The 27,159-nt window shown below is 39.6% G+C and overlaps 1 protein-coding gene across 1 annotated transcript; it reads left to right on the top strand.

The window, feature by feature from the left end:
• Positions 1 to 1,324: 1,324 nt before the first annotated feature.
• LOC139724734 (uncharacterized) lies at positions 1,325 to 25,611 on the top strand. The gene is made up of 8 exons (XM_071635856.1): positions 1,325 to 1,401; positions 9,311 to 9,404; positions 10,496 to 10,690; positions 12,376 to 12,603; positions 14,357 to 14,494; positions 15,296 to 15,424; positions 16,905 to 17,141; positions 19,596 to 25,611. Exons 2-8 carry the CDS (start codon positions 9,329 to 9,331, stop codon positions 24,575 to 24,577), a joined length of 5,985 nt encoding a protein of 1,994 aa, XP_071491957.1. The 5' UTR covers positions 1,325 to 1,401; positions 9,311 to 9,328; the 3' UTR covers positions 24,578 to 25,611.
• Positions 25,612 to 27,159: the final 1,548 nt, after the last annotated feature.

The raw sequence follows: 27,159 nt of genomic DNA on the forward strand, positions 1-27,159 counted from the left end.
GAGAAACATAATTCCAATATGATCTCCAACAGATAAAACTTCAACCACCATCATACTGTGAATCAAAACAAGAATATGCAACAAACAGTTTCAACTTTAACCATAACCCATATCAACGAAATTCACGTAAATCAAAATAGCATGCATTGAAAAAAATAAAACAAATGGTAAGAATTTTAACCAACATCATGTGAATTAAATTGCATGTGAAACAACAGTGAAGAGTTTAATTGCAAGATGTGCTAAGCGATATTTTTAAACATTTTAATGTAAGTCCATTATCAAATTAAAAGAGCAAAATACAGAATTCCAAGTGATACCACACTTGTGAATAAAACAAGGAATAAGTTCGGACTGATCCCATTTTTTTTTCAGCAGCGTTAATGGCAAATACTTCAACTAAATATAGACAAGAATGGAGTTAACTCATTTTGCGATTAAACCAATAACATGTGTATAAAAGTTAACCAGCATCACGTTTAAAAACCTTAACCAACAACCTTTGTAATTAACTCTACAAACTTCGTGCGAATGAAAAGAGAATTAACTCATAAACGGCTAAGATAAGATTAGCCAATGTTGAGTGTATTAACTCTGACCAACACCTCATTATAGTAAGCTTATGCAACATCAGGTTATTAACAATTAATAAAGTACAATTCACTGACCTGTAAACGCTTGAGATCGTCAATCGACACCATGTACACCATTATTAGGCAAAATGCAGTTTCATTTCATTCACTTTTAATTTCATTTTTGAAAATCAGTATGAAATGAAGTGATATGAAAAAAAAGGTTATTAAATGTGAATCTTACATACATATACCACTTACAACTACTATTTTTCATCGATGAACGATGTATATAACAGGTAACTTGGTAAAATGTATAATTGTATTGACTACTTGGTTTCAATTCTCACATCATGCATTGTTTTACGTTTAAGTTGCTGCAGCTTTAGAATGCGAACGTGAGAGTGAGAGATATAGTGATATTTTCCGGTCTTTGTCAGTTTAAGTTTGTTAACAGAAAAGCTAGGATGATGCATAACAAATTAATGTTCAAGAATTTTACCCGGCAAAGCAAGATGTACAGAAATTAGCAGTGACCGATGCATGACTATGGTATCTTTTGGATGACAAAAATCAAACAACTATCACAAGATGTATCATAATAGCTTTATGACCTAGATCTACGCCAAACGTGAGCAACTGCTTTTGTTGCAATCAGCAGATCTTTACCAACTCTCGACAACGCCCCTGGAAACAGCGAAATGACCTCCATCAGCAGAGGGCGTCCTACCTTATAACCTTTTCGTAGCGAGCACAGGGGTGTTGACGTACTGTGTACAAGAAATCACGCCGTGAATTTACGCCAAAAATGTGTAATATCACGAACAGGGTGAGTACAAGAGGAATTAAACTCATTGAGTACTTTAAACAAATTGTACAGTACATACAGCTTAATGTTTTGTAGTACAATTCTGTGAGATTTGCGACGTCTGTCGTGCTAATTTGGATCAGCAGGCAGTTTTCTAAGCCTAGCTAGCCCATGTCTCCACAATACCCCATCATGTAGTGCGTAGCGGTAGGCTTACTACCCCACAACTAACACACGGCACGGTCACGGCTTGCCATTAAACTTGGGCTTGCCATTGAGCCATCCCCGCGCCCATGGGCCATGGCATAAACTTGTGCTTGAAGCTCGTAGCCCTTGTACCGTAATTGTTAGACGTGTAGAAAGTAATCATCTGCCTTCCCGTTCTGAATTCCGTCCCATTCATTAGGTTTGGATCAGATCAGCAAATGTTTTACTTTTAATGCATTTTGCAACTGCTGCCGAGTATGTAAAGACAAGTAACGACATAACGTTTATTAAATACTCTCTCACACGTATGACCATACGTGGTCGGACCGGACAAGTTGTAGCCTTGACCGGACTAAAAATTTACTTCAAAAAACACAATAAAATCCCATAAAATGGACATAGAATACAATGGCTTTTGAATAAATATTTTATACCAATTTTTGAGGTAACTTCTCTAAAGCAGAATTCGGCAATTTGTTTCATGATTTGTCAACCAGAAGAAGCACGCAATATTCTATCACACGCGCGATGTGAAACTTGTGCCCGTGTTTGAGTCAGAAACAACAAACCTCAGTGTTAATCCATTTACATAGACAATACACGCAGGCTGGCTACAACGTTCAAAATACATTTGCAAGGGTTTCAGTTAAGTTCTCTAATTACGACAAAAATTGATTTTCTTCGCTTTGCTTTGGAAGAACTGTTAGTACAGCCTGTAAGTGTTCAGTATCATTTCAGAACCTCATCATTGTGTATTGGAATATTTTCAGTGAGAATGGCAATGTGAAAAATTCATCTAAATCTCAACTTCTAAAGTGTCCGGGTTCACAACCCCCCATCATACCAACTCAACAAACTCGAAATGATGCCAACAAGATACTTCTCAATAACATTGAGCTTGAACTCGACCATGAGTCCATAGTGGCACAGATACGTGCTCCAGAAAGTCAAGTTGCCTTTCCATAAGATTCTAGGAGAGTCAATTGATGTTAACCAGGACGTAGTAGACCCGGCAATTGTGCACTTCATTACGCACACTCACGTTGACACATACATGCACTGCATCCCAACTAACCTCGGGGTGCTCCTTTAGCGTTCGGTGTTCGGGCTGTGTTTCGCAGTTATATCCCAACATGAAATCTCACACACATGCACACAGCACAGTACTGGAACACATGCTGTCGAAGTGGCGGTGCCTGGGTACTGGAATTCGCACGCACTGCTCGATTAGGGTAAAATCTCGCACCCATACATGTAATATAGGGCCGTAAAGTGCACAATTGCCATAGACGCTAATTTAGTTTGAATTGACAATTTGTAGATCTAGAACTCTATAGAGTCTACTCTTAATGTTGCAATGATAATGTTGACTACCGGTACTGTACTACTGTATACGCTATAATTTTCGCGTACATAAATTTTCGCGAATTGTCGCTGTCACACATTTTCGCGAGAGGTTAAATTCGCGATTGGGGGACCAGAGAAAATATTAAGTGGCAAAGAAAGTGTGAATTTTCAACTTACTAGCAAATAAGAATGATACTAGTTATACACTGCATGAAAAAGACTTGCCAAACTCTGCGAACTAGTAAGTTAGAATTCAACATTTTTGAAGTGGTTAAGTCCATCGCGCTAGATTTCTGACGAGTGGTCCCCTTGCGATAATGGATTGGCTCTCTACAGTATTCGTAAGTAGACGTGGACGTGCCTAAACAAGCTTAGCCAGTATGGTCTGTTCGGTAAGCCGTGACATGGTATACTAGTACTGAAATGTTCGTATCATCAAGGCAAGGGATTCATTTTGGAAGGTAATATTTTCGCGTGTTGTTAATTTCGCGAATAGCTCCCGACTCGCGAAATTCGCGAAAATAAAACCCCCGCGAAATATATTAAACTATATTAGATTTAATGCTAAATGACGAATGGTGGAATGAATGTTGCAGCTGCTGACTGCTATTCTTTCTCTCTAACAGTTGTGTAGAACCCCCTGTCTCCTTGTAATTGTATGGAAAAAAAAAACAAACTTGCTATTGTAAATTAAAGTGTGTGGTTCTGCTTGAGCATTTATGAAAAATTGTTATTGACATGCTTTTGACAGTACTTTAGTATCTGTTTGCACTACAAGGTTAGTAGAATCTGCTAGTAAAATAACAGCTAGGTATAGTTTACAGAGCCATAGACCTATATATACAGTCAAATCTGTCTATAGTGACCACCTGCTGTATGCAACTATTATAAATTAAAACAATTCCCCCCTAGAGAAAAGCCATGTTAACGACCATGTGTATAGCATTCACCTATCTACAAAATGGCCACTTTTTTTGTCTCCCATGGGTTGGCTGCTGTAGACAGGTTTGACTGTATCTACTGAACGTCAGAAATGTCACTGATACAGAGTTGAGCATAACAGTATTAGCATATCATGTTCTGAGATTATGGACAGGATGACAGAGCAGAAGTGAGGCTTGACCTTGTAGGACTAGTTGAGGAGTGAAATAGAAATCTGCTTCCAGTGTCTTCTCACAATTACGTGGTACAGACTGTACATACTGTTTTTCATGTTTGTTTGTTTGTTTTTTTGACGTGTGTGCATAGCACGTCATATACAATTGTATGTGACCCGCTACAACAAAAGGATCCTTAAGTCGCTGATGGGTGAGCCGAGAAAATCATGTTGAAGTCAGATCATCAAAATCCGTCAAAACGTTCGGATTTCTGTTTTTGACATAATTTTGTAGTCTAATGTATCTTCTATCATCTACCGAAATTTCAAAGCTAAATGATCAAAGGAAAGGCAAGAAAATAACATTTTTCTTGGCCATGATTTTCCCACTTTGAACGGAACAGAAACGTGTCCAAAGATTTAGATTTTAATCGCCACAGCTAGACTCCGCCCCTAGCAACGAGGGAGTGACCTCATTGGTCAGTGCGTGGCATCCTGGTTACTGATTGGTCGTGCGTAGACCGCTGGTGCTAAGCTTGAATGAACATCGCGGAGGTTGCTAGGAGCGTACCTTTTATTGTCAAACGGTGAAAACTGTCTTGCTTCCCCTTGATCATGATAGTGACGGAAGGAAAACTTTGAAGGCAGTTTTCTCGAAACGCTGATTTCTTAAACCACTTGACATGAGCTAATAAAATCATGGATATCTCCGCAACCGAGTACTTTTATGAGTCATGTTATATATGACATTAAGGTGGAAGAGTAAGGGAATAATGTCATGTCATATTTTGAAAATTGTCCTCCCCCGACTTACGGATCCTTTTGTTGCAGCGGGTCACAAATGACCCTGCACCATTAAAACCAACAAAATGTCGCCAGATATGGATTTTTAGTTAGGGGCAGATCCTGAAAAAGCAGACTTTAAGCTTTAAAATGATATATAACTCAACTCAAATGGACTCCCCTAACCTATCTAAATACTGGAAAGATAGCACACACTCTGGAAAAGTGTGAACTGAGAAGAGAGGCTCTGAAGTACAGGGTCTATTCAAGTGCTTAGTTTTTACCAAACCGTGCTAGCTGTGTGATGAAAGGGACAAAACACAGGATGTTAACCACTGTAGCAACAACAATGAAGGGATTATCAGATTACGCTGAAACTAAGCATGCTGTATTAACAAGTTCTGTCCATGATTAATGCCAACTTTCAAAGCAGTAGCATTATCCATTCAAAAGTTATTAGACTTTAAAATGAAGAGTGTGCAAAGGATTTCAAGAAGTGAAAATGGGCCTCTGAGAGTAAAAGACATACCTGATCATTCTACTCTCCGCCAAAAAAGGGTTGTGGAAAAACTGCTGAAAACACATTTTCCCATTCATGTTATGATCCCAAACAAAAGAATAATGTCGAAGAAGGATAGCTCTTTCAGAAAATATGAAAAACTCAACATTGACTTGGTTGATCCATTTCACTTTTTTTGAGTCCTCACGTAAAATCAAGGGCTGCAACTTTTTGTTTGTTTTGTGATGCACGGTCACATATGGAGAATAACCCCCTAGAGATGGTAACCCATTGAGTACCTAAGTGAGAGAGATGTCACAGCCATTCATTGCCATGGATTCTAAACAACCTTACTTATTCTGAATTTTTGATCTATGAACATGTTTACTACCCATGTTGGAACTAGGTTCCAACCCTCTGTCATGAGTCTTGTGCAAGAATATTTTGTTTTGCAACCAGCACTAAGCTACACGTTTGTATAACAAAAGACTGGGACACATCACTTCAGTACTTGATTGCAGCAGTTGACATCTATGCGATACTTGCATGCAAGATGCCTAGATATTACCTTTTGTGTACAAATATATAATGATTGATAATCATATTGCTGTAGATTTCAAATTACTATTTTCATACAGTCTAATTAGTAACGTGGTAAAACTTGATAGAAAAAAAGTAACTACATACTGTATAATGGTTACTGTAAATGGTTCCACCACAGTGTATCATGAAAATTCTGGGAGCTGTCAATCATTTTTCATTGTTTTATTTTATTTTCAGCATAGAAGCACACAAAGTACCCGGTAATTAAAGATGATATGAATTTGAACTCATTCCACTTTGACCTATCATTATCAGCTTTATTGTATTACTCTAGCAGCCTGCAGCCTTCCCCAGAACTTGGGACACCAAGAGCAGATGTATAGCTAAAATCATGATCAATTAAAATGCTTGCCCTTCGAAATATGAAGGAAGAAATTAATACGCAGAAAAAAAACAACAACAACAAAGTTGCAACTTGTACAGTATGTGTTAGGAGCAAACGTCAGCATGTCATGAATCCAGTAATTTTAACCTGTTGAGGACGGTTTGATTTTGCTACAACACGCACTTCCCATAGACGCTTGCCCGAGTATACTCGGGACTCGTCCTCAACGGGTTAATGAACTGTGCTTGTTTCACAAGTCAGCAGTTGTAGGTACTGGGTAGGTATTCAATTAGGAAATACTGGTATGCCTGCAATAGAGGATGGATGAAGACCTCTCTGTCGTGAATACTGGTACACAGTACCAAATACAGGTGTGGCTTTAGCTATGCAGTCAGTTGTATATCACAATCCACCCAGAGGCCTAAAGTTTCACTTGTGATATTTCAGGAAGTCACAATCTCTCCTATAGGCACTCACATAAGTTAGCCCTGCAACCCCAGTCTTGCACTGCATTTTAGTTTTTCTTTTCTCTTTAAAGCTAAACATGTGCCAGGTGATATACTCCTTTTACATACTGTTATGCACTCTGGCATAAAACAGGGGCAGTGTCTGAAAATAGGTTCCCTACTGATCTTTTTCATGAGGGGATGATACCATTATCATCATGACAGTTTTCAAATTGATCTGTACATTAAATTATCACAGGGATTTTTTATTTATTTATTTATTTATTTTTTAGTCAATGATTATTTCTACACCCTTTCAAATGTCATTTTATGATAGTTTTTACAAATCTGAGGTGATTTAATGCAAAGGATATATCGTTCATTTTATTTCATTAAAAAAAAAAGAATGTTTGGGTTCAGTTTATGTGAACATCAATGGGAAATTCTTGAGATGATGATGTCTCTTCTAAACTGGCTAGTCTATGAGAATTATCTTTCATGGGATGGTACAAGCTTCACTGATCACATGGTATCTGCCATCTTTGATGTGGAGTACAGCGTATGTGATTCAACTGAACCAGAGATAGAGAGAGAGAGAGAGAGAGAGAGTGTGTGTGTGTGTAGAACAGGGAGAGGTAGAAAGGAAGTATTAGTACAGCTGTAGGTGACCACATTACTAAGAGTATGAATGATGAGTAAATCTGATAAGTGGTTATAGATTTTGTAGAATATGATTTGTAATCCAAGTGGTCTGTCTGTGTCACTGCACCTATTTGTCTGTGAGACAAAGACAGAACTTCAACCAACAAATATGAGAGATGATAGGTAGATCCAATAACCTGTTTCACTTTCTGATGTCCATGACCTGAGTTTGTCTGTACAGTCTGTGGTGCATTTAAAGGACAAGTTCACCTTAATATATATACATGTGGATTGCAAGTTAATAACAGCAATAAAGTAGACCACATTAGTGAAAGTTTGAGGAAAATTGGGCAATACTTTTAAAATGAATTATGAATTTTTAAAGTTTCTGCGCAGTCACTGCTGCTGGATGAGAAGACTACAACAGTTCGTGATGTCCCATGCGTAGAATGATATAAGGAAAATGTAAAGAGAATGTCACAAAATTTCCTTGTGAAAAAATACTTTCTCTCGACGTGTACCTGATGTACATGTACATGTATGTTTAATACTAAGGGTAATATCATTGCCTCTGTCTTCTGAAAGAGGCAAGTCAAGTGTTGTTTCATTATGCAAGAAAAATCAAAATAAGTTTAATTTTCTTTATATCGTCTTTTTATTGATCTAAACATGTAACATCACAAGCTGTACTACCGATAGTCTTCTCATCCAGCAATGGTGGCACTGAAACTTCAAAATTCATAACTTTTGAACAGTTGTCCAATTTTCCGCAAACTTTTATGTGTTCCACTAATATTGCTGCATTCTGTCAATCCGTATGTACAGTATAATAAGGTGAACTTGTCATTTAATTAACTCTCCAGTCTCAAAGGAAGTGTGACATCCATGTATGCAAGTGTAGTCAAAGTTTATGTGCAGTGAAGAGTCCTTGGAGATATAAGGAAACAGAAGGTTATCTGTTGGGCATCAACCATTGCATACTTCATTATTTGTTTAGTTCATATCATATGTAGTTTCCAGTCTTGATTTAATCTACATATATGTATGATTGAGTTATGCATGAAAGAATGATTAGATAGATTGATAGACTAAAAACTCACCTGTTTAATTAACGTCAATAATCCACTGGTAAAGAGCATTTGAACATATACGTTTATCGAAAATGTGCTATATAAATGTATTATCATTATCATTATTATTATTATTATCATTATTATTGTTATTATTATTATTATTATAGTATTAGTAGTAGTAGTAGTATCATTATAGACCAGAAATGACTGCATATTTAAAAAGATACAATGAGGAAATTATCAATGATATTCTGCAGACAATGAAGAAGTATGAAGTGCAGAAAAATCCTTTTGTCTACGGGCAGTTTAGTCAAGTGATTTTAAGTCTTTAGTTGAAAAAACCAGATGTGCAAGTGCAGTTGAACACAATCAGACAGAAGACTATAGACTGTTTCTAGGCTCCTCTGTTTTATATTGCTGTACTCATATGATGTATTATCAGCATTTATGGGAATTAAAAAGTAAATTCCTTTTGCATATTAAAACATGATGGTTTGGATAGTAGCTTCTTTTATCTCTGCTTAGCCTACATAAATGGCATACAGACCTACCAGAAATGTGTTTGATAAGAGGGATTAGTAAACATCTTATCTCATTTCCAACCAGCTCTCTTGTTCGAGGAAAGAGGATGGTTCTAGGGTGGTTACACTATCTGTTACAGTGTGCATTTTCATCAGCACTCTCAAATATTTATTGAAAATTGATTAGTTCACCCTTTTGTCAATCGTATTACTAGACTTAATTTTATGTGAATGCAGATTAGCCATTTTGGTTGTTATTGCTTTTCTCACAGTGTTACTACCACCGGTGTCCAATTTATACTTTTAACATTACTCTTGTCAATATACTTAATATAAATTGTGCCTGTTCATTGTTAATAATAGTGTCCCAATTTTGTTTGCATTCCAGATAATGATTGGCTGAAATATGGAACAATCTGGGTCAAACTCTGCCTACAAGGACCCAGATGAAACTATCAGAGACTTGATTGGATTGATTGGAGGCAAGTCATTACTTATAACAAATTTCTGTGCATACATGTACATATACTTTTTGACAGTAAGATGTACATTTAAGTATTCTGTGCCTCAGTTCAAAGCATGTTATGACAGATTCAAGACCTTTGTTAAAGAGGTTTCTGTTAGAGTGACAGCATTTCTGTGAAGGTGTAAATCTTCCTCTTTTTTTGGTGGGGGGGGGGGGGGGGTTGGATAAAACATGCACATGTATGGTACACACAAAAGTACAGTAGGAATAGTCTTACATATGATTTCTCTTATGATTGATGATACAAGTGAGTTATCAAATATTTATGATTTAAGAGCATAAGAGAAGGATGCTCTTACAATGGTAGGCTCTCCCATCATACAGTGTAAATGATGTTGGCTTGCTTACATTTTGTCCTACCCTGTACCTACACTGTACAGTTTTCCCCATCATATACCTGGTAAACATAAAGATTGTCACTGAAGCAGGAGCACAAGCTTTGCATGTTCTCGTACCAGTATTAATGCCAACTGCTCCTATTTCTATGGCTGACAGGAAGCTTGACCTTGATCTTTTCTTGATACAGGGAACTGTCCCAAGATTGTGCAATAATATCCCTTGTGTTTCTTCAGTTTTTATATTCTGACTGACTAGCACTGAAGCTGTGGAAATCAAATAGAATTGAAGAATTGTAATACATTTGTACTACAGACACTTGTTCACTGGGAAAAAGACTGTGACTGTAATGAAGGTAGACTTGAACATTGCTTAATCCTGTATGGCCAATCCTGCAGTAAACAAGTCTCATTGGCTCTAGGTGGCATTATATAACAGAGCCTTTGCTTTGCTGTAACATGTGTAAGACATCAAACCCTCTGAAGATGGCACAAATCGTGAATAAATTCAGCCCCTATGGGTCACTGGTACATCACTGTATAATTAATCATTCATAGTGTTCACCTACTCACTTGCACCATGCTGTGCCTTCTTTTGATAAGTTTAGCTCCTCTGCAACAAGGCTTGTGTCAGATGAGTTTGGCCACATGCTCTCACAGTTGGTTGATATTATGTGTAGTTTGTATTTTACACACACACACACACACACAGGATATTCAGGAGATGCAGGATCTGGGAGGGGGACCAGTTTTCCCAGCACAGCCCATGTGGGCCACCTGACACACCAAGAGCTTGTGGAGAGAGCCAGGAGAGAGGGGCTGTCTGACCATGCAGACATCAGTCATCGTCACCAGTCCCTCAACTATCTCATCGCTGCTGCCCAGCAGCATGGCCTCCCCCACCAAGGTGAGCAGAGCAAGATCCATGCATGCCATTCTCAACTTTGTCCTGGGCTCTGTTTCTCGGTTTCTGTACATTGTGCAAGTGTATCATATGGCACAACTTGTTGCATGATGAAGTGTGCCCTATTCTCCCCGTGACTCGCTCACAAATCGTCACCAATTATCTTAAACTCTTTTAATGTAATTCACAATTAAGAAATTGTCTTGTAGACCTATGTATGTTGATGATGAACTCTTTTTTTGTCCCCGCCGAACGAGTTCGAGCAGGGGACTATGAAACGGGCTCCGTACGTGTGTGTGTCTGTGCGTCCGTCCGTGCGTCAGTGCGTCCGTGTGTGCGTCCGTGTGTGATCAAAATGTTCAATTTGCTACTTCTCTGTCATTTATGAGACAATTTTGATTCTGTTTGCTTTATATGATAGCACTACATGGAAGCTTTAAAACCTCTACACAGAATTGCAGTTGTGACCTTTGACCTTGACCTTTGACCTATATTGTACATTTTGCTACAAAATGCTACTCCTTCGCCACTTCTAACCCGATTTCGATTCCGTTTGCTTTATGTGATGGCACTAGGTGAGGGCTTCAAAACTGACACAGAATTTTGACCTTTGACTTCTTTGACCTTTGACCTTGATTTTTGACCTATATTGTACATTTTGCTACAAAATGCTACTCCTTCGCCATTTCTAACCCGATTTTGATTCCGTTTGCTTTATATGATGGCACTAGTTGAGGGCTTCAAAACTTCTACACGGAATTTTGACCTTTGACTTCTTTGACCTTTGACCTTGATTTTTGACCTATATTGTGCATTTTGCTACAAAATGCTACTCCTTCGCCATTTCTAACCCGATTTCGATTCCGTTTGCTTTATGTGATAGCACTAGGTGAGGGCTTCAAAACTTCTACACTGAATTTTGACCTTTGTCTTTGACCTTTGACCTTGATTTTTGACCTATATTGTACATTGGCTATAAAATGCTACTCCGCCATTTCTAACCCAATTTCGATTCCATTTGCTTTATGTGATGGCACTAGGTGAGGGCTTCAAAACTTCTACACAGAATTTTGACCTTTGACTTCTTTGACCTTTGACCTTGATTTTTTACCTATATTGCACATTTTGTTACAAAATGCTACTTCCGGCGGGGACATATATTATGCACCGCGTAATTTCTACTTTTCCTTGTTTTTTTGGGGGGGATGGTGTGATGGAAGCCACTGGTTCATAATTGTCAAAGAAACTGAAAGACTTTAGATTGTGTTAAATATACAAACCAATTAGAGAGTCGCAAATCTGTAAGCTCCAAAATGAAAGAAAAATTTTGTTACCCAACCTTTTGCACGATGGAGTATGCTCTAGTTTCATATTTACTTGCAGAGAAATTGTCACATTTATAGCGTTTGATGAAGTCAAAAAAGAGAAATGTTCTGTTTTTCAAATATTTCCAAGGCTTTGATGATATTCAATCACAGACTTTAAAATTTTGTCACTAGATGAGTTATTGCTGGAAATCATGTATTGTGATAATAATGTTTACTGCATTTTGTATACAAACCTATTTGAGAGTTATATGGTGACAACATCATTTCTCCATCTTCTTTCCATATTTGCTGCTTTGGTGTAGGAGGGTGACTGTGACCATGATGATTAACATCGGAAAATTGCATTCTTTTGTTTTTCAGCTTACTCCAGAGAATCTCCTCTTATTTCGGAGTCAAGAAATTCAAGCCTCATTGCTGTGGGGACCTCCCATGGCCACACCCTCAGTCACAACCATTCCCACTTCCACAACCAACCAGTGGATGCGAGGGCCCAATCTGTTGGAGGAGGAGTGAGGAGAGCCTCCAGTGATGGACACAGATCCCAAATCGTCAACTACCGAATGGATACCTCGAGCCACACCCATCAATGTAAATCTTTTGATAACCTATAGTTCATTTTTTGAGGTGTCGACTGGTATGTTTTCTACATTATTTGTTATTTTTTGCTTTATCAAAAATTTTGAAATATGTTTTTCGTGCATAGTGTGTGTTATTTTGCAATTTTGTTAAAACCAAAATTTATTGAGTTCAGAATATAGTGGTGGAGGAGGGGTTCAGGTTGTCATGTTGTGTATGTGTGTATGTGTGTGTGTGTGTGTGTGTGTGTTTTACATGGCATCGCTGCTGGTTGTGTAGACAAGATCTTCTGCTTGCATTTTTAGCTCACCTGAGCCAAAAGTGACCTATTGCGATCGCTCTTCGTCCAGCGTCCGGTGTGTGTCGTCTGTCGTGCGTAAACTTTTTACATTTTCATCTTCTTTTTGAGAACCCCTGGACTGATTTTCACCAAACTTGGCAGGTAGCATCCCTAGGAGGATAGGATCTCAATTTGTTCAAGTGGGCACCATACCCCACCTGGGGGGCCCCCAGAGGGGCCCAAACCCCCCAAAATTAAGGAATCTTGAAAAATCTTCTCTAGAACCAGAAGTGATAGAGCCAAGTTAATGCTATGAGTTAGTACATTGATGACTGTAGTTTCAAGTTTGTTCATGGCGGAATCAGGGGTGCCCCCCCTTGGGACCCAGGGGAGGGAGGTGGGGAGGGGTCCTAATGGGGCCCAAATTGTACATTTCTCCCTTTTTCTTGAAAATGCCATGATGAATTTTCACCGAACTTGGCAGGTAGCATCCCTCTTGGGAAAGAATCTCATTCCCATCAAATGGGCACCATGCCCTTTGCGCGGGGGGGGGGGGGGGGGGGGTGATGAATTTAACCAGAAGTGATAAAGCAAAGTTAGATAGATAGATACTTTATTTTCTGCAAATCAATATATACATAAATTGAATAATCGTGAACATGGGAAACATACAAAGTATATTTGAAACAGAGTCATTTGACTTGCATAAACAACGATATAAAAGGAAATTAATTATATTACAGTATGCATGTCTATGCAGCTGGGATTACAATAACAATATTATGTTTAAGAAATGATAATGCAGAGGGCCGCCATTGTAAGCATTGCTTGAAAAGATGGCCGGCCCGAGGAAAAGGTAGGTAGGTAAATTGGTAAACAATACAAATTCTGCTGCGAAGATAGCAGGGGAAAATAAACTCTGATGTGTGATGGTGGTGAATGTGCGTGCGAGTGCTTGAGAGTGCACAGGGGCAGATAGGCTGGGATTTGGAATGATAAAATTGGTTTGTACAAACTTTGAGTTTGTACATTGATGACTATAGTTCTAAGTTTGTTCACTACAGATCCAGGGCTGCCCCAGGGGTTCCAAACCTCCTACATTACTGATTATTCAATAATATTTTTCTCTAGAATCAAAGTGATAGGGCTTTAAGTCTTTTTTTTTTTCAAACTGCATAATCCAACATTCTATAAAGTACAGTGTACTTGGCAGGTATTTTTACCAGTGTAATGGAATATAGATATGCAAATGGACACCATGCCTCCAGCTCTCAAAGCTACCCCTCACCACAAGCTTCCCATGTTAGAATGCATGGAAGGTGAACTTGCAATACTCAGGTGAGCGCGAGACCCCGGCTCTCTTGTAATTTCATTAATCTTGTTCTTGCAAAATTTGCGAAATTAAACTGCAGGCAAACATTTCAGGTTTTACAGTATACTGAGCTCTGATTATCTCTGTAATTATCTTGTTTGTATTCATTTCAGTGTATCAGAGGCCTGCGTCAGCTGAGCCAGCCCTGATTGCTCACCGACCGCCCATACTCACAGATATGCCTCAAATTTCAACTGAATCACAACCAGACCTTACAACTCAGAATAATGACAACTCCATTGTAAGAGAAGGTGAGTTTAAACTAAATCTTAAAGGCTAGTAAGCTTTATAGCCGCATGTGTCATGAGAAATTATGATGATAAAAATCTTCATGAGTAGTTTTGCAAGGAGAGGTTTGATTACATATCAAAACTGCAAAAGACACTTTATGAGCAGGTTTGTTTTGAAAAGCATTGATCTACTGATGAATAATCCATGTGATCACCACTCTTACTCTACATCCTGCTTTTAGAAAAGAGAAGGTCTGAGATCAATTGCCATCACAACATTTTACTCTCTTGTCACAGCCCTGTTTAAAAGAAAAATCACAAATGTAACTGGAAATTATTGCCACTACTGTAAAAGCGGAAATTTTCGCACTTTTCGCGCTTCCAGAAGCTAGTGCGAAAATGAAAGCACGCAAAAATTTTTGCATGCAATACGTTCCAGTAATTAATGTCCCAATTCCGCGCAATTAAAAACACGCGAAATTCATCTAACCTAGCCGAGCGCGAAATATGACTCCCGCGAAAATATCCACTTTTACAGTAATCAGAATAGTAACCAGAAATGCTGTAGACAAGTGGTTGTTGGCATGGTAGGCACAATAATGCATTGGATGAAACATGTATTATGCATAATGCAAACCCATATTCTTGGATAATGCCATTAAAGAGAGAGAGAGAGAGAGAGAGAGAGAGAGAGAGAGGGAGAGAGAGAGAGAGAGCAAAACAGTGTTCCACGGTGACGAATATTTCTTGTTAACTTGGGACTCTGTTTTCAAAGCCTTGTTGACACACAGTTGTACAATCTTGTGCTCACTTTTTATCCAGCATTTGTACGTTCAATGGCGGGGGAAACGGTGCCAGAATCAGGTCCAGACTTCCTTGATGATAGGATAGCAGAAGGGAGGGAGAGAAGTCAAGAGACAATAACAGATAGTTCATCTGTCATTCAGAAAGGTGAGTGCCTCACAACATGGAACTATCAAAGATACTTGTGCAGGGTGATGTGAAACCTACCGTAAACTTCGCAGTTCAGTCAAAGTCCTCAGGACTGGAGAAAGTGCTTCAACTCAAAGCAAAACTCTTTTGTCTCACATAAATTTTATGTTTGTTTGTTTTTATTTAAGTCATAATTGCATTATGTGTATATTGATAGATGTTTAGGCATGTTTCTGGTGTATGTTGCTGTTAACAGAGAAATTGTCCATGAATGTATATAAACTTTCTTTGATTTATTGATTAGATATTACTTGAAAATATGATGTGCTAATATACTGAAAAAAAAAAACCAACCAAAACTGATAGCTAGCACAAATGAATTCATGTGTTGATCTGTGCATGTGTGTCTGTGTGTGTGTGTGTGTGCGTGTGTCATTTACAACTAGCCAGTCATAATCCACCGGCGATCACTACAGCCATCTGAAGGGGTTGTTTCTATGATTAAAAGCACAGAATTATAATATGCATGCAGATGCCAGGGAAAGCATTGATACCAAATACACTCCAGTTCTTATGCTGCAGCTTTATCTATGATCATCACTGTACATTGTGACACAGGAGTGTACACTCCTTGCAGCTGTTGGTCCTGTGTGTGCTTGCTTCCTTAGCAGCCGTGTAAAATAAATCATAATGCTTTAAAAAAAAATATGCAAAACTTTGGCTTCCAATTCGAACTAACTGGACACACTGAGTCAAAACACACACATACATGTGAAGAAAATAAGGAGAGGGCATTGGAGTAATGTATGTAGAGCGTGGTTTCGTGTGACGCAAGCTTGTGTTATAATGGTATTTACTGGAAAACTCAACCACTTCGACTCATGCAATTCTCACGAATTTCAAATGAAAGGGACTGGACTGTTTCTTTGACTCATGCGATATATAACCCTGTAACTTTGACAAAGCCACAATGTTTTTTTGTTTTGTTTTGTTTTGTTTTTTACATGTGAATGCATGGGGAAAATCATGATTTATGGGGGCTTTGATCCAGGGAATTTCAGCTTTAACTAGACGAGTTTACTGTACTGTCAAATCACTCATCTGCACATCTACAGACTTAGTGCATTGGTGATGGAAGAAGGCAGAAGCATGCAATATGAACAAATTAGTCAAGGGCTAAGGAATGATCATTAGTGATTAATATGGACAGTGATCTGTGTTCCAGTAAGATAAGAAAGTGTTAAATTTACAAAATTTGTTTCAAACTAACACTTTGACCCTTGGTAGTGTCACAATAGATTTTATTTTGATGAAGATGCTGTATCAATGACTCTTTGGACCTGGGAATGATACCATTAATTAAAGAAATGAAAAAAAGATTTTTATCACAACAGCAAAGTATCGAGTGTGCATTTGTGCTGCTCAATTTCTAGTGTCCACCAAGCTGAGCTCTGCTTTGACTGACTTCCTATTTGTTGTTGTTTTTCCTTTTCCCCAGCATATGAAGAAGTGATGGGGACAACACAAGACTCACCCACATCACCCTCTCCTCCCCCGCAATCTTTCACTACAAATCATCAGCCACCTCATCATCCAGCCCCAGAGATATCACCCTTCAATGCCATTGGTCACCAGAGGAGCAACCCAGAACAAAGTACTCATATGGCAGAAGCAGTGACCAATATTCAGGATTGCCAGGGAAACCCTCATGCTCAGTCTACCATACATGGACATGGTGAGAATGGACCAAACTAGAGTTTCATTCAGGACAAATGTAATATATCCTTGTGTGGGATTTAACCTGCTTTAATAGGTACAAGTACTCTTAAGTGGGGCTCAAGTTTATGACTAATGTGTTGTATCTTGACACATTGTCAATTTCTGAAAAGCTAAAGAGGTACAGTCAACTTCGGATACCTCGACGTCAGATAAGCCGAATATCACTTACCTCGGGGGCAAAATGAAAGTCCCGATTGTTCCTATGGAGTTTCCGTGTGTTAAAATTCGCGTATCTCGAAAAAAATAACTCGAAGTTCGGTTACCTCGAAGGGAAATCGACTGTCCCGATCTTAATTAACTTATTGTTTTTCCCAGCATGTACCCCGAATCGAAATTGCAAACATCACCCAGCATCTCTGATTAAGCGCGCGTGAACAGCGGAGACATGTCACAAATCTTTTCACACTCGACTGTAAATATTATGAGACCAGAACAATCGCGCGCCCAAAGAAATACCCGGTACACAGCTGACAAGAAAAATCCCCAACACCTACCTACATACGTACATGGTATGCACATAGCACCCATGCCAACGGAGTTCTTACGATAGCACTACGCTCTGCCCCCATCATCTTCTTTTCTTTAACCACTGTGTTCTAATTCTTGATCGTGATAGTCATACCGTGCGCATAGATTTCTTAACCGTCGTGGCGCACCTGCTTAGGTGTTGACAGTTATATCTCTGGCATTAATCATGGTCCACTGTCCAAACATCAATCTCCTGCGTAGTGCCTTTATTTTTTTTTTTTTGTGTGTGCCTTTCACAAAGTTTGTTTCATTTATTCTTCTGGTGACACACAAAAAAAATCAAGAAAAACATTAGAAAAACTAAATCGGCCCTACTAAACATAGAAAAATTAATATCAAGCATTATTGAAGTGATACAGATGCCCATGTCTGAAACAAATGAATAGAAAATTCAATCATCTTATTCTGTGTTTTAAGATTTAGCAAATAGGCATAGAGACTATTATAAAAGTTGATGCCTATATATTTAGGAGGTCAAAACTTACGTTTGAAATGAGAAAATGGGAGCATTTGCTGACATTTGTAAGCATCCGTCATTTGGTTTAGCATTGTAAAGAGCCGAAAGTTACTGTTATTCATTTCTTATTGTAAAAGCAATCATCCAACATTTATTAGTCTGTTATCACCTTACGGAGCCGAATATTACCGTTAATCATTTTTAAATGTAAAAGCAAACAATGGACATTCATTTTAGCATCTTACGGGGCTGAATGCTATCCTTATCCATTTCCAAATGTGAAAGCAAACATCTGCCATTTGTTTCAGCATCTAACTGAGCGGATTAATACCGTTAATCATTTCCAAATGTAAAAGCAACAGTCGGTTATTTGTTTTTGCATCGTACGAAGCAGAATATTACCGTTATTCATTTTTTATTCATGTTATCCTTACTCATTTCCGAACGCAAAATCAAATATCTGACATGAGTTTTAGCACCATACGGAGCTGAGTCTTATCGTTTTTCATTTCCAAAAGTATAAGCAAACTCCGACATTTATTTTAGTACCTTACCAAGTCGAGTATTACCGTTATTCATTTCCAAACTTAAAAGCAAACATCTGACATTTATTTTAGCATCTTATGGAGCCGATTGTTACTGCTCTTTATTTTCAAAAGTAAAGGCAAACATCCGACTTTTTTTGGTGACGCGATCGGGCCAGCAAAATCTTTATTTCTGAAATTATGATTTCAAATTCCGATCTTCATTCAATTCATTCATATAAAAGTCGATTCAATTCCAATTGACAAGCATGCAAACAATCGGTAGGTACTATAACAGATACCATGTTGAACATTGATAAACGTCGGATAAGTCGAAGAAAATTCGACGTACGCGTACCTCGAATTTCGCGTTCGTCGAACCATTTTGTTCAGTCCCGACGAATTTGAGGTATCCGAAGTTGACTGTTTAATGCTTTTTGGTTTGTATGCCTCTGTCCTGAAGAGTACTAAATGCATTATGTTTAGGGGTTCTCCATCTGTCTGTCCACCATCTGTCTGTCTGTATCTCAGAGCTTCTCATATTATAAATGACTCAGGACTGCTATGAAAGATATAGATATGCTTGTTAGACTTTTGACAAAGTCCATAAAGGCTAAAGGTCAAAGATCACTGAACTTCAGCTAAAATCAAATATTTCAGCCAAAACTTCAGCTAAGAATGCCAAGTTGCAATGTAGTTTGTTGGGAAGAGTACAAGTAATCAGACAATAAAGAGTGTAATATGTTATCATTCAAAGGTCAAAGGTTGCCATACTGATATCAATTGAACAAATGAGGAAGGGGAGGCAACTGGATCACCTAAACATAGCACTTTATTTGCTTTAGTCTGAAAGGAGCCTCATTCTTTTCGTTTGTTTGTTTTTGCATGTTTATATTCACAGCAAATATTGGAATGCAGGCAGATCAAGGAAGTTCACTGTATCAGCAGAACATCATAAAGGGGACTGCACATGGAGCAAGGCATGAAATACCTGGAGGAGCATCCTATGCAACCTTTGCAGGTGGAGGAAACCAGTTCCACGGCAAGCAAGAGGAGATGACAGGGAACACTCAGCAGAATGGGCAGCTGACTGAGGGACGAGGTAAAACTGTCCATGAAGCACTGACAGATGGGGTCCCACAGAGTGTGTTCAGAAGTAGTGGTGGCCTTGTGAAATGCGGTAGCTGCCTCACCTTGTTCCTGCCGGCAGAAGAAGTGCAGCCCGGAGTTGTTCCTCTGTGTGAGGGGTGTCTGAAGCGTTTCACAAGCTCACTCCCTCGATGCAAAGAATGTGGTAAGAAGCTGACAACTGATGAAAGCCTCATCACCCATCAGTGCTCAGAGCAAGGTGAGAGCTTCATGTGTGAGGTTTGTGGGAAGGTATTCAGCTTGGCCAAACACCTGTCTCGCCACAAGGTGGTTCACAACCCATTCAAAGCACATCAGTGTGATCAGTGTGGAAAGCGCTTTGGACGAATGGAACACCTCAAACGGCACAAGCTGACCCACGCAGCCAACAAGCCCTATATGTGTGACAAGTGTGGCAAGACCTTCAGCCGTGTTGACAATTTGAACAGTCATAAGTGCAATACAGGACAGCCACATCCTAGACAGAAGAGAAAGCCTCTAACTATGGAGGACACTGGAGAGATACACCCTTGTGATCTTTGTGTCAAGAAATTCCCCACCAAGCAGAAGCTGACACGTCACAGGCGCTTGCACAATCAACCAAAACCTCATCAGTGTGACCAGTGTGAAAAGGCTTTCACCTGCATGAGCCACTTAAAACGTCACAAGTTGGGTCACCTTGGTCTGAAGCCATTTAGTTGTGAAATGTGTGGCAAGTCCTTTGGTACTACAAGTCACCTTAATAGACATATTTTGACACACACCGGGAATTCCTTGTATAGATGCAATAAATGCACTGCATTCTTTGGAACACCGGAGCAGTTAAAGGAACATTACCAAACCCATATTCCAGATTCACACCTGTTGGTTGGCACTGCCAGTCACTTTGCTCAGTTTCCAAATGGCAAGGATCATTCTGTAGAAGGCACATCCAAAGAAGACCTCTCCATGTCCTTTGAAGACCAGGAGGCCCGGACCAGCAGCACCGACACATATTTTTGCCATGTGTGCAAGCGTTGTTTCAATAATCTCATCACTTTGAATCAGCATCAGTGCTTTCCAGGTGATGACTGTGATGATAGCAAAGTCTCTCTTATGCCAAAAGGAGACAACCCTTCCATTTCAGGCAGCCACCATTTCAACTCTACCCCGACTTCACATCCTATCTCAGCATCCTTGCCAACTGCACTTACGCCTGAAGCATCCATAAGAACTGTCCCACAGCCTCTTGAAGCTGTTGGGCTGTCGCCAAAGTTTCCACAGAACCATTCAGTGGGCGTGTTTAAGGAAATGCAACACACCACAAACTTGCCTCAGCATCTGGAAGATACATCAACTAACATTCATGTCAAGAGCAGTGATGGAAACAAACTCCCAGAAATCACTGATTCTGCAAATGCTGGCATTCATGAAGCCACAGAACCACCATCAGTATCAAACACTGATATTGATTCTCAGCAAGCACTGCAAAATCCTGTAAATGATACAAACATGACTCCCATTACTAACCCACCTGCTACAGAGCAAGAAAAAAAGAGACTTTTCAGTTGCAAAGTATGCGGAATCTTTTGTGGATCTTTGAATGGACTGCAACTACATGTCCAAATCCATACGATAGAAAGGCCTTACAAATGTGAATCATGTGGAAAAAGATTTAGGAGGCAAAGCCACATGGAGCGCCATTGTCTAATTCACTCTGGAGTTAAACCCTATTCCTGTGACATATGTGAAAAAACCTTTACCAGGCCAGATAATCTCAACTTTCATCGCAACACACACTTCAAAAATGAGGAATGTGAACCAATCCCATGTGGAACTTGTGGCAGAAAATATCCAAATGTTGAGATTTTTGGACATCACAAATGCATTGATCCAGCAAATGTCACTAAGATGCCAGTGCAGATGCAGCCAAAGTTGAAAGGCTATGTCATTGGTGAAAATGAAGAAAGAGCATGCGATGTATGTGGCAAGGTCTTCACATCAGGGAGCAGGCTTACCCGTCACATGTTAATTCATTCAAGACCAAATACCCACAAGTGTGATGTATGCAATAAAGTCTTTAATCGACGTGACCACTTAAAAAGGCATCAGCTCACACACTCTGGGATACGACCTTATGGCTGTACTCAATGTGGCAAACGCTTTATTCGTAATGATCATCTCCAACATCACATACGTTCCCATGTGGGCATGTTACGAGGAGGACATGGCCGTGGGCGGGGCAGGGGACGAGGCAGAGGACGGGGTAGAGCCATTAGTAGAGGCAAACTTCCTGTCAGAAGGTTGAGTCGTACAGGAAGCGGTAGTTGTGACAGCACTGGCGGTGTTACCAAATCAGACAACAATGCCTTCTTTTGCCACTTGTGTGGTATTAGATTCAACAACATGACAGAGCTTGATCAACATGCCTGTACCAACAACTCCCAAAATCAGGCTGTTATGTCAGTACCAAAACCACTGCGTAGAATTTCCAGACATCAGCGCAAGACCCAGGTGCAGGTAAGCAGGAGGAGGATACAAAATGGAGCAAGCAGTCAGTCTGTCGCTCTAGAGGAGCCAGGGCCCTCACGTAGAAAATGTACCAGACCAAAGAGAACTACTGTGAAAAGATTCAGTGCAGCACTAACAAGTGATTGTAGCGAAGATGAAGGAGCAAAGGGTACCATTGCATGGGGCCATGATACACCTTACCCCAATAAGAAAATCAAGAATCTTGAACCCAGGGAAACACAGCACCGTGCTTGCAGAGAGAGTAAACTACACATCTGTGACATGTGTGGGAATGTGTTCCATCACTCCCAGATTTTTGAGCAGCACAAGATGTTTTGTGTGTACAAACCACCTCCAGTGTTCTTTGAAGATCCAGGGCAGACAGCAGGACCATCTTCAGAAGCTGAGAAGGTCATGAGCAAGCCTGGGCCAGAGCCAGTACTCCAAAATGCTGTTGTGCTGGCTGCACAAGTGATGAAGAACCCTAGTGCTGAGGAGGTGACCTGTGGAGTGTGTGGGAAATCTTTCAACAAGATGGAAAAGCTCATGAGACATGTTAAGATCCACACACAAGACAGGAAGTATGAATGTGACATCTGCAAGAAGACCTTTGGCCGTTCAGATCACCTGGCAAGGCATAGGCGAACGCACACAGAGAAAAAGTTTCATTGCAAGAAATGTGGAGAGCGCTTCAAGGACGTCAAAGAGTATCGCATTCACCTCGAGTCTCATCAGGAGTCTGCTGCTGAGAAAGCCTACTCCTGCAGTATGTGTGAAATGTCCTTCCCCAAACACACTACTCTAATCAAGCACAAGCTGAGCCACAATGTACATGGGCAGCACCAGTGCAAGAAATGTGGTGATATCTTTCCAGAGGAAAGTCTACTCGAGTGCCATGAGTGCCAACAAGATGAAGAGAAAATTCATAGTTGCCTTGAATGTGGTAAAGGATTTAAAACTCTGTATGCCCTCACTCGTCACCTCTTCTGCCACACTGGGCTGCGTCCATATGAGTGTGATAAGTGTGGAAAGAAGTTTACTCGCAGTGGACACCTACGTCGACACCAGATATCACACTCAGATGAAAAGCCATATGGTTGTGATCTGTGTGACAAACGATTTAGACGAATTGATCACATGCGCATTCATAGGAAGACTCATGAAAAAAAAGCAAAGGAGAAACGGGAGCCGTCTGTAAGACCTTTCCAATGTGACATCTGCAACAAGAAGTTCAGAACTGAAGCGGTACTGGAAAGGCACAAAACACGCCACACAGTCGAGCGCCGCTACATGTGTGATGTATGTGGCAAGACATTCAAGCGTATGGACAACTTGAGGATGCACAACAGAGTCCACACAGGAGAAAAACCCCATGAATGCAAAGAATGTGGCAAGTTATTCTCCCACCACACAGCACTTCGAGGGCACATGCGCACACATTCTGATGAGCAACCATATATATGTGAGATCTGTGGTAGAGCATTCAAGCATCCTCATAACATGAGATCCCACCAGTATGTGCATGGTCTGCAGAAGCCCTTCAATTGTGAGCATTGCCAGAAGCCGTTTCGAGACACCTACCACCTGCGTCTACATATTTCTAGGTGCCACAACCCTGACAGAGTGAGGAAGCCCAGAGGTGGAGGTAAAAAGTCAGCAGCTGCTGTTGTAACTGCCACAGCAAATTCTGCAGCTTCCAGTGATATCAACAGCATCGCTGCAAGAGTGCCTGAACGGAAACCAGCTGTACATGCCCCTCATGTCTCTGAACCTGAGATCCCTGTAACTGTTCACCAGCAACTTGAGGGCTCCCCTCCAGTTTCGCAATCACAGATCAAGAAGAACCCTATGGCCTGTGAGCGATGCCACTTGGCATTTCCCACTCTGGAGCTTCTTCACACGCACCAGTGCCCAGCACTGTATCACTTGGCTTCTCACTCCGCTCACACTTGCAATCGCTGTAATCGTACATTCCAGGATTCCCACCAGCTCCGTATGCACCTCCACACCCACAAAGATGACCAGTCGGTCATCTGCGCCATCAGCGCCATCCAAGAAAACTTTGAGGAGCCCCAGGCCCTTCAGCAGCGATACCAGTTACCGGTGCATCCTGAGCATGCTGGTCCTCTCACATACACAGTCCCCCACCAGACACCCTATATGATCTCCCAGTCTAACCAACTTGCATACTCCATGGCACATTCATTACAGAACCCCCGAACACATGCTCCTCATGGAGAATTGCCATCATATCAGATGCTTTAGATGTTGACAAGAAAGGGAGCTGTAAGAGCTTCTATTATGATCACATGTTTTATAACATGTCAAAGATCAAATCTGTTGTATTACAAAGTATTGTTGGGAAAGAGAGATGGAAGAGAATGAGAGAGAGGGAAGAGAGGGAGATAGAGGGGGAGAGAGGAAAGATGCCAAGAGATGATTATTCACATGTATAGATTTGAAATCAGAGCTGTATCACATTATAAGAACACATTATCAGTAGCGGTGCTTTTTCACTATATCCTAGAAAGTCAAATATCTATATTACATATATTCTGTAATGATCTTGGTAATATGAAATCAGATTTTATCATAGAGTTTATTTGTGTATGATGTTTGTCTCAAATATAGTATTGTTACATTGTGTAAAAGAGAATCATAACTAATCAAAATGCATGAATGTAGAACCAGTATGGTAATGACACAGTTTCAAGTTTTATAGCTATTACATTCACGAAGCCTACTTCACATAGTTTTTAATAGGCATGATTTGTAAGATAAGATACAGGCAAACCCCATTCTAACAAAATGTTTAGGGCCACAGAATTTTCTAGATAAAACAGACATCCATGGGATGGTACAAGTACATGAATACATGCTTTTAAGAATACAGACCGTGGTGACCCTATAGGTATTTGCAATGTCTTGAAAAGAAAATATGTAAATGTGTATTTGTATATGTGGGTCTGCAAGTGCACACATCTTGCAGACATACAGTAGAAGGGGATGGAGGGAAGAGGACTTTACCCTCATTTCCAATGACAAGCTTTCTATGGATTCCTACCATCCATATATGTTATGTAGTGGAAACATCTGCTAATCTGCCAAAGAATTGGTCACACCCTCTCCTGCAAGCACATGCATAAAGTGGTATCTCACTGTATGCTGAATTCTGCATGCTACAATCTACATACACAGTGACTGTTTCCTCTCCGCTTCAGGAGTAATGAAGTGTGATGTGTGCGACAGGTTTGTCTGATCTAATATACACAAGATATTAACCGACTATGAATCCTTGAAACATGTATTGGACAGTTAGGCATAACTCCCCACTTAATTCAATCTCAGAACGGGCAAAGCAAATATCCGTTATGGAAACAGAATGACAGTTTTATTAGTAAAATACTTTTCTATGGACAAATTATCATTCTAAAAGTTTTTTCCCAAAAAAGCCCGCTCGCTGTATGGACTGAGTTGTGTCATAGACATACATGTTTGTCAAAAAATGCATTTATACAAATCAGGAAAATCTTATACAGGGAAACCCCGTTATAACGAGCTCGGATATAGCGAGATACCGCTTTTAACGAGGAGATTTTACCGGTCCCATTTTCATTTGCACATATTGAAATGGTAAAAAGATGCATACATTTATAACGAGGTACTGGTTGTAACGAGGACAAATTGGCTGTCCAACTGACCTCGTTATAACAGGGCTTCCCTGTATCAGTTCATTGTAATGGGGTTTGCCTGTAAGCATTACCATGATACCTAAATTTAAGTGCTGGCAATTGAGATAGGTAATACTAAATATGTAACCCACACTTGAAAACTACGTAAATTTTCAGGAATGATGTTTGACAGTCCTGACTTTGTGTCGTAATGCTCCCTGTGCAAATAATTCAAAAGTAATTCTGCAAAAGTCTTACGAGGTACAGAGTTTACAAATGTGCCATACTGTAAATTATAAGGGATTTATACTTCTTACTGACTTGTTATTTACACATCTCATAGAATTGAGTTATCAGAAATTGTTTTATTCATTTATGTGAAATAGATTGTCTTGAGATTTATGTATTTATTGCAGATGGATGACATGGAAACATTAGTGTTGTAAGAATCTGCAAATACTTTGCAGATCGCAGGATTTGTTGAAGGGTACTTTTGGTTTCACTTCATTTTTAATGTACTACTGACTGAAAAAAAATAGTGTTTTGCAATTTGGATATAGAATATTGTTTGTATGTCATGAAAATATGTAGTTGCCTTTGATATTGATTGTTTTTTACCTACCACATGATATTCTTCTGACATATACACATTTAAAATCATTGAAAACCATTCTGTTGTTTGATCCACAGTTTGCATGCACAGAGAGAGTTTTCAGAAGTTGTTCTCATGATTTGTATCTTTATACTTCTGACTTATTCATGCAGTTTCATGAGTTAACTCACAGGATTGGAGGTGTTGATTCAATGTGTCTTAGATATTTTGTGACCTCATCAGTTCCATAAATTCCTTGTGAGACTTGGGACAGTATTTTAGGGTGATTTGACTGCCAGAAAGGATTTAAAGTGATTGATTTCTAGCTTTACATCATCTGTTGTGTGTGAGAAAAGAAACTGAAAAGTACTGGTTGCTGTCAACGTAATGACTGTTTCATGTCATGCTGGAATACAATAGTCATGACGCCATTGTCAAGTAGAGAACGATCTAAGAGAAAAATGGCATGGGACTGCACTGTTATTTTAAGAGATCTCAAAGTCAACAGTCATGCTAATTTCCATCCCAAGTTCATAGTTATTGCAATTTTATACTAAACTGATGTCCTCATGTTCTATGTTATC

The sequence above is a fragment of the Diadema antillarum genome, unplaced genomic scaffold, assembly GCF_040938485.1.
Source record: "Diadema antillarum isolate AM-2024a unplaced genomic scaffold, OU_Dant_1.0 scf00000226, whole genome shotgun sequence".
Lineage (NCBI taxonomy): Eukaryota > Metazoa > Echinodermata > Echinoidea > Diadematoida > Diadematidae > Diadema > Diadema antillarum.

Coding starts and splice junctions, on each gene's coding strand:
- LOC139724734 (XM_071635856.1), top strand. CDS start 9,329: ATGGAACAATCTGGGTCAAACTCTGCCTACAAGGACCCAGATGAAACT. Junction 15,425..16,904: donor TTCATCTGTCATTCAGAAAG/GTGAGTGCCTCA, acceptor CCTTTTCCCCAG/CATATGAAGAAGTGATGGGG. Junction 17,142..19,595: donor GTCTACCATACATGGACATG/GTGAGAATGGAC, acceptor TTATATTCACAG/CAAATATTGGAATGCAGGCA.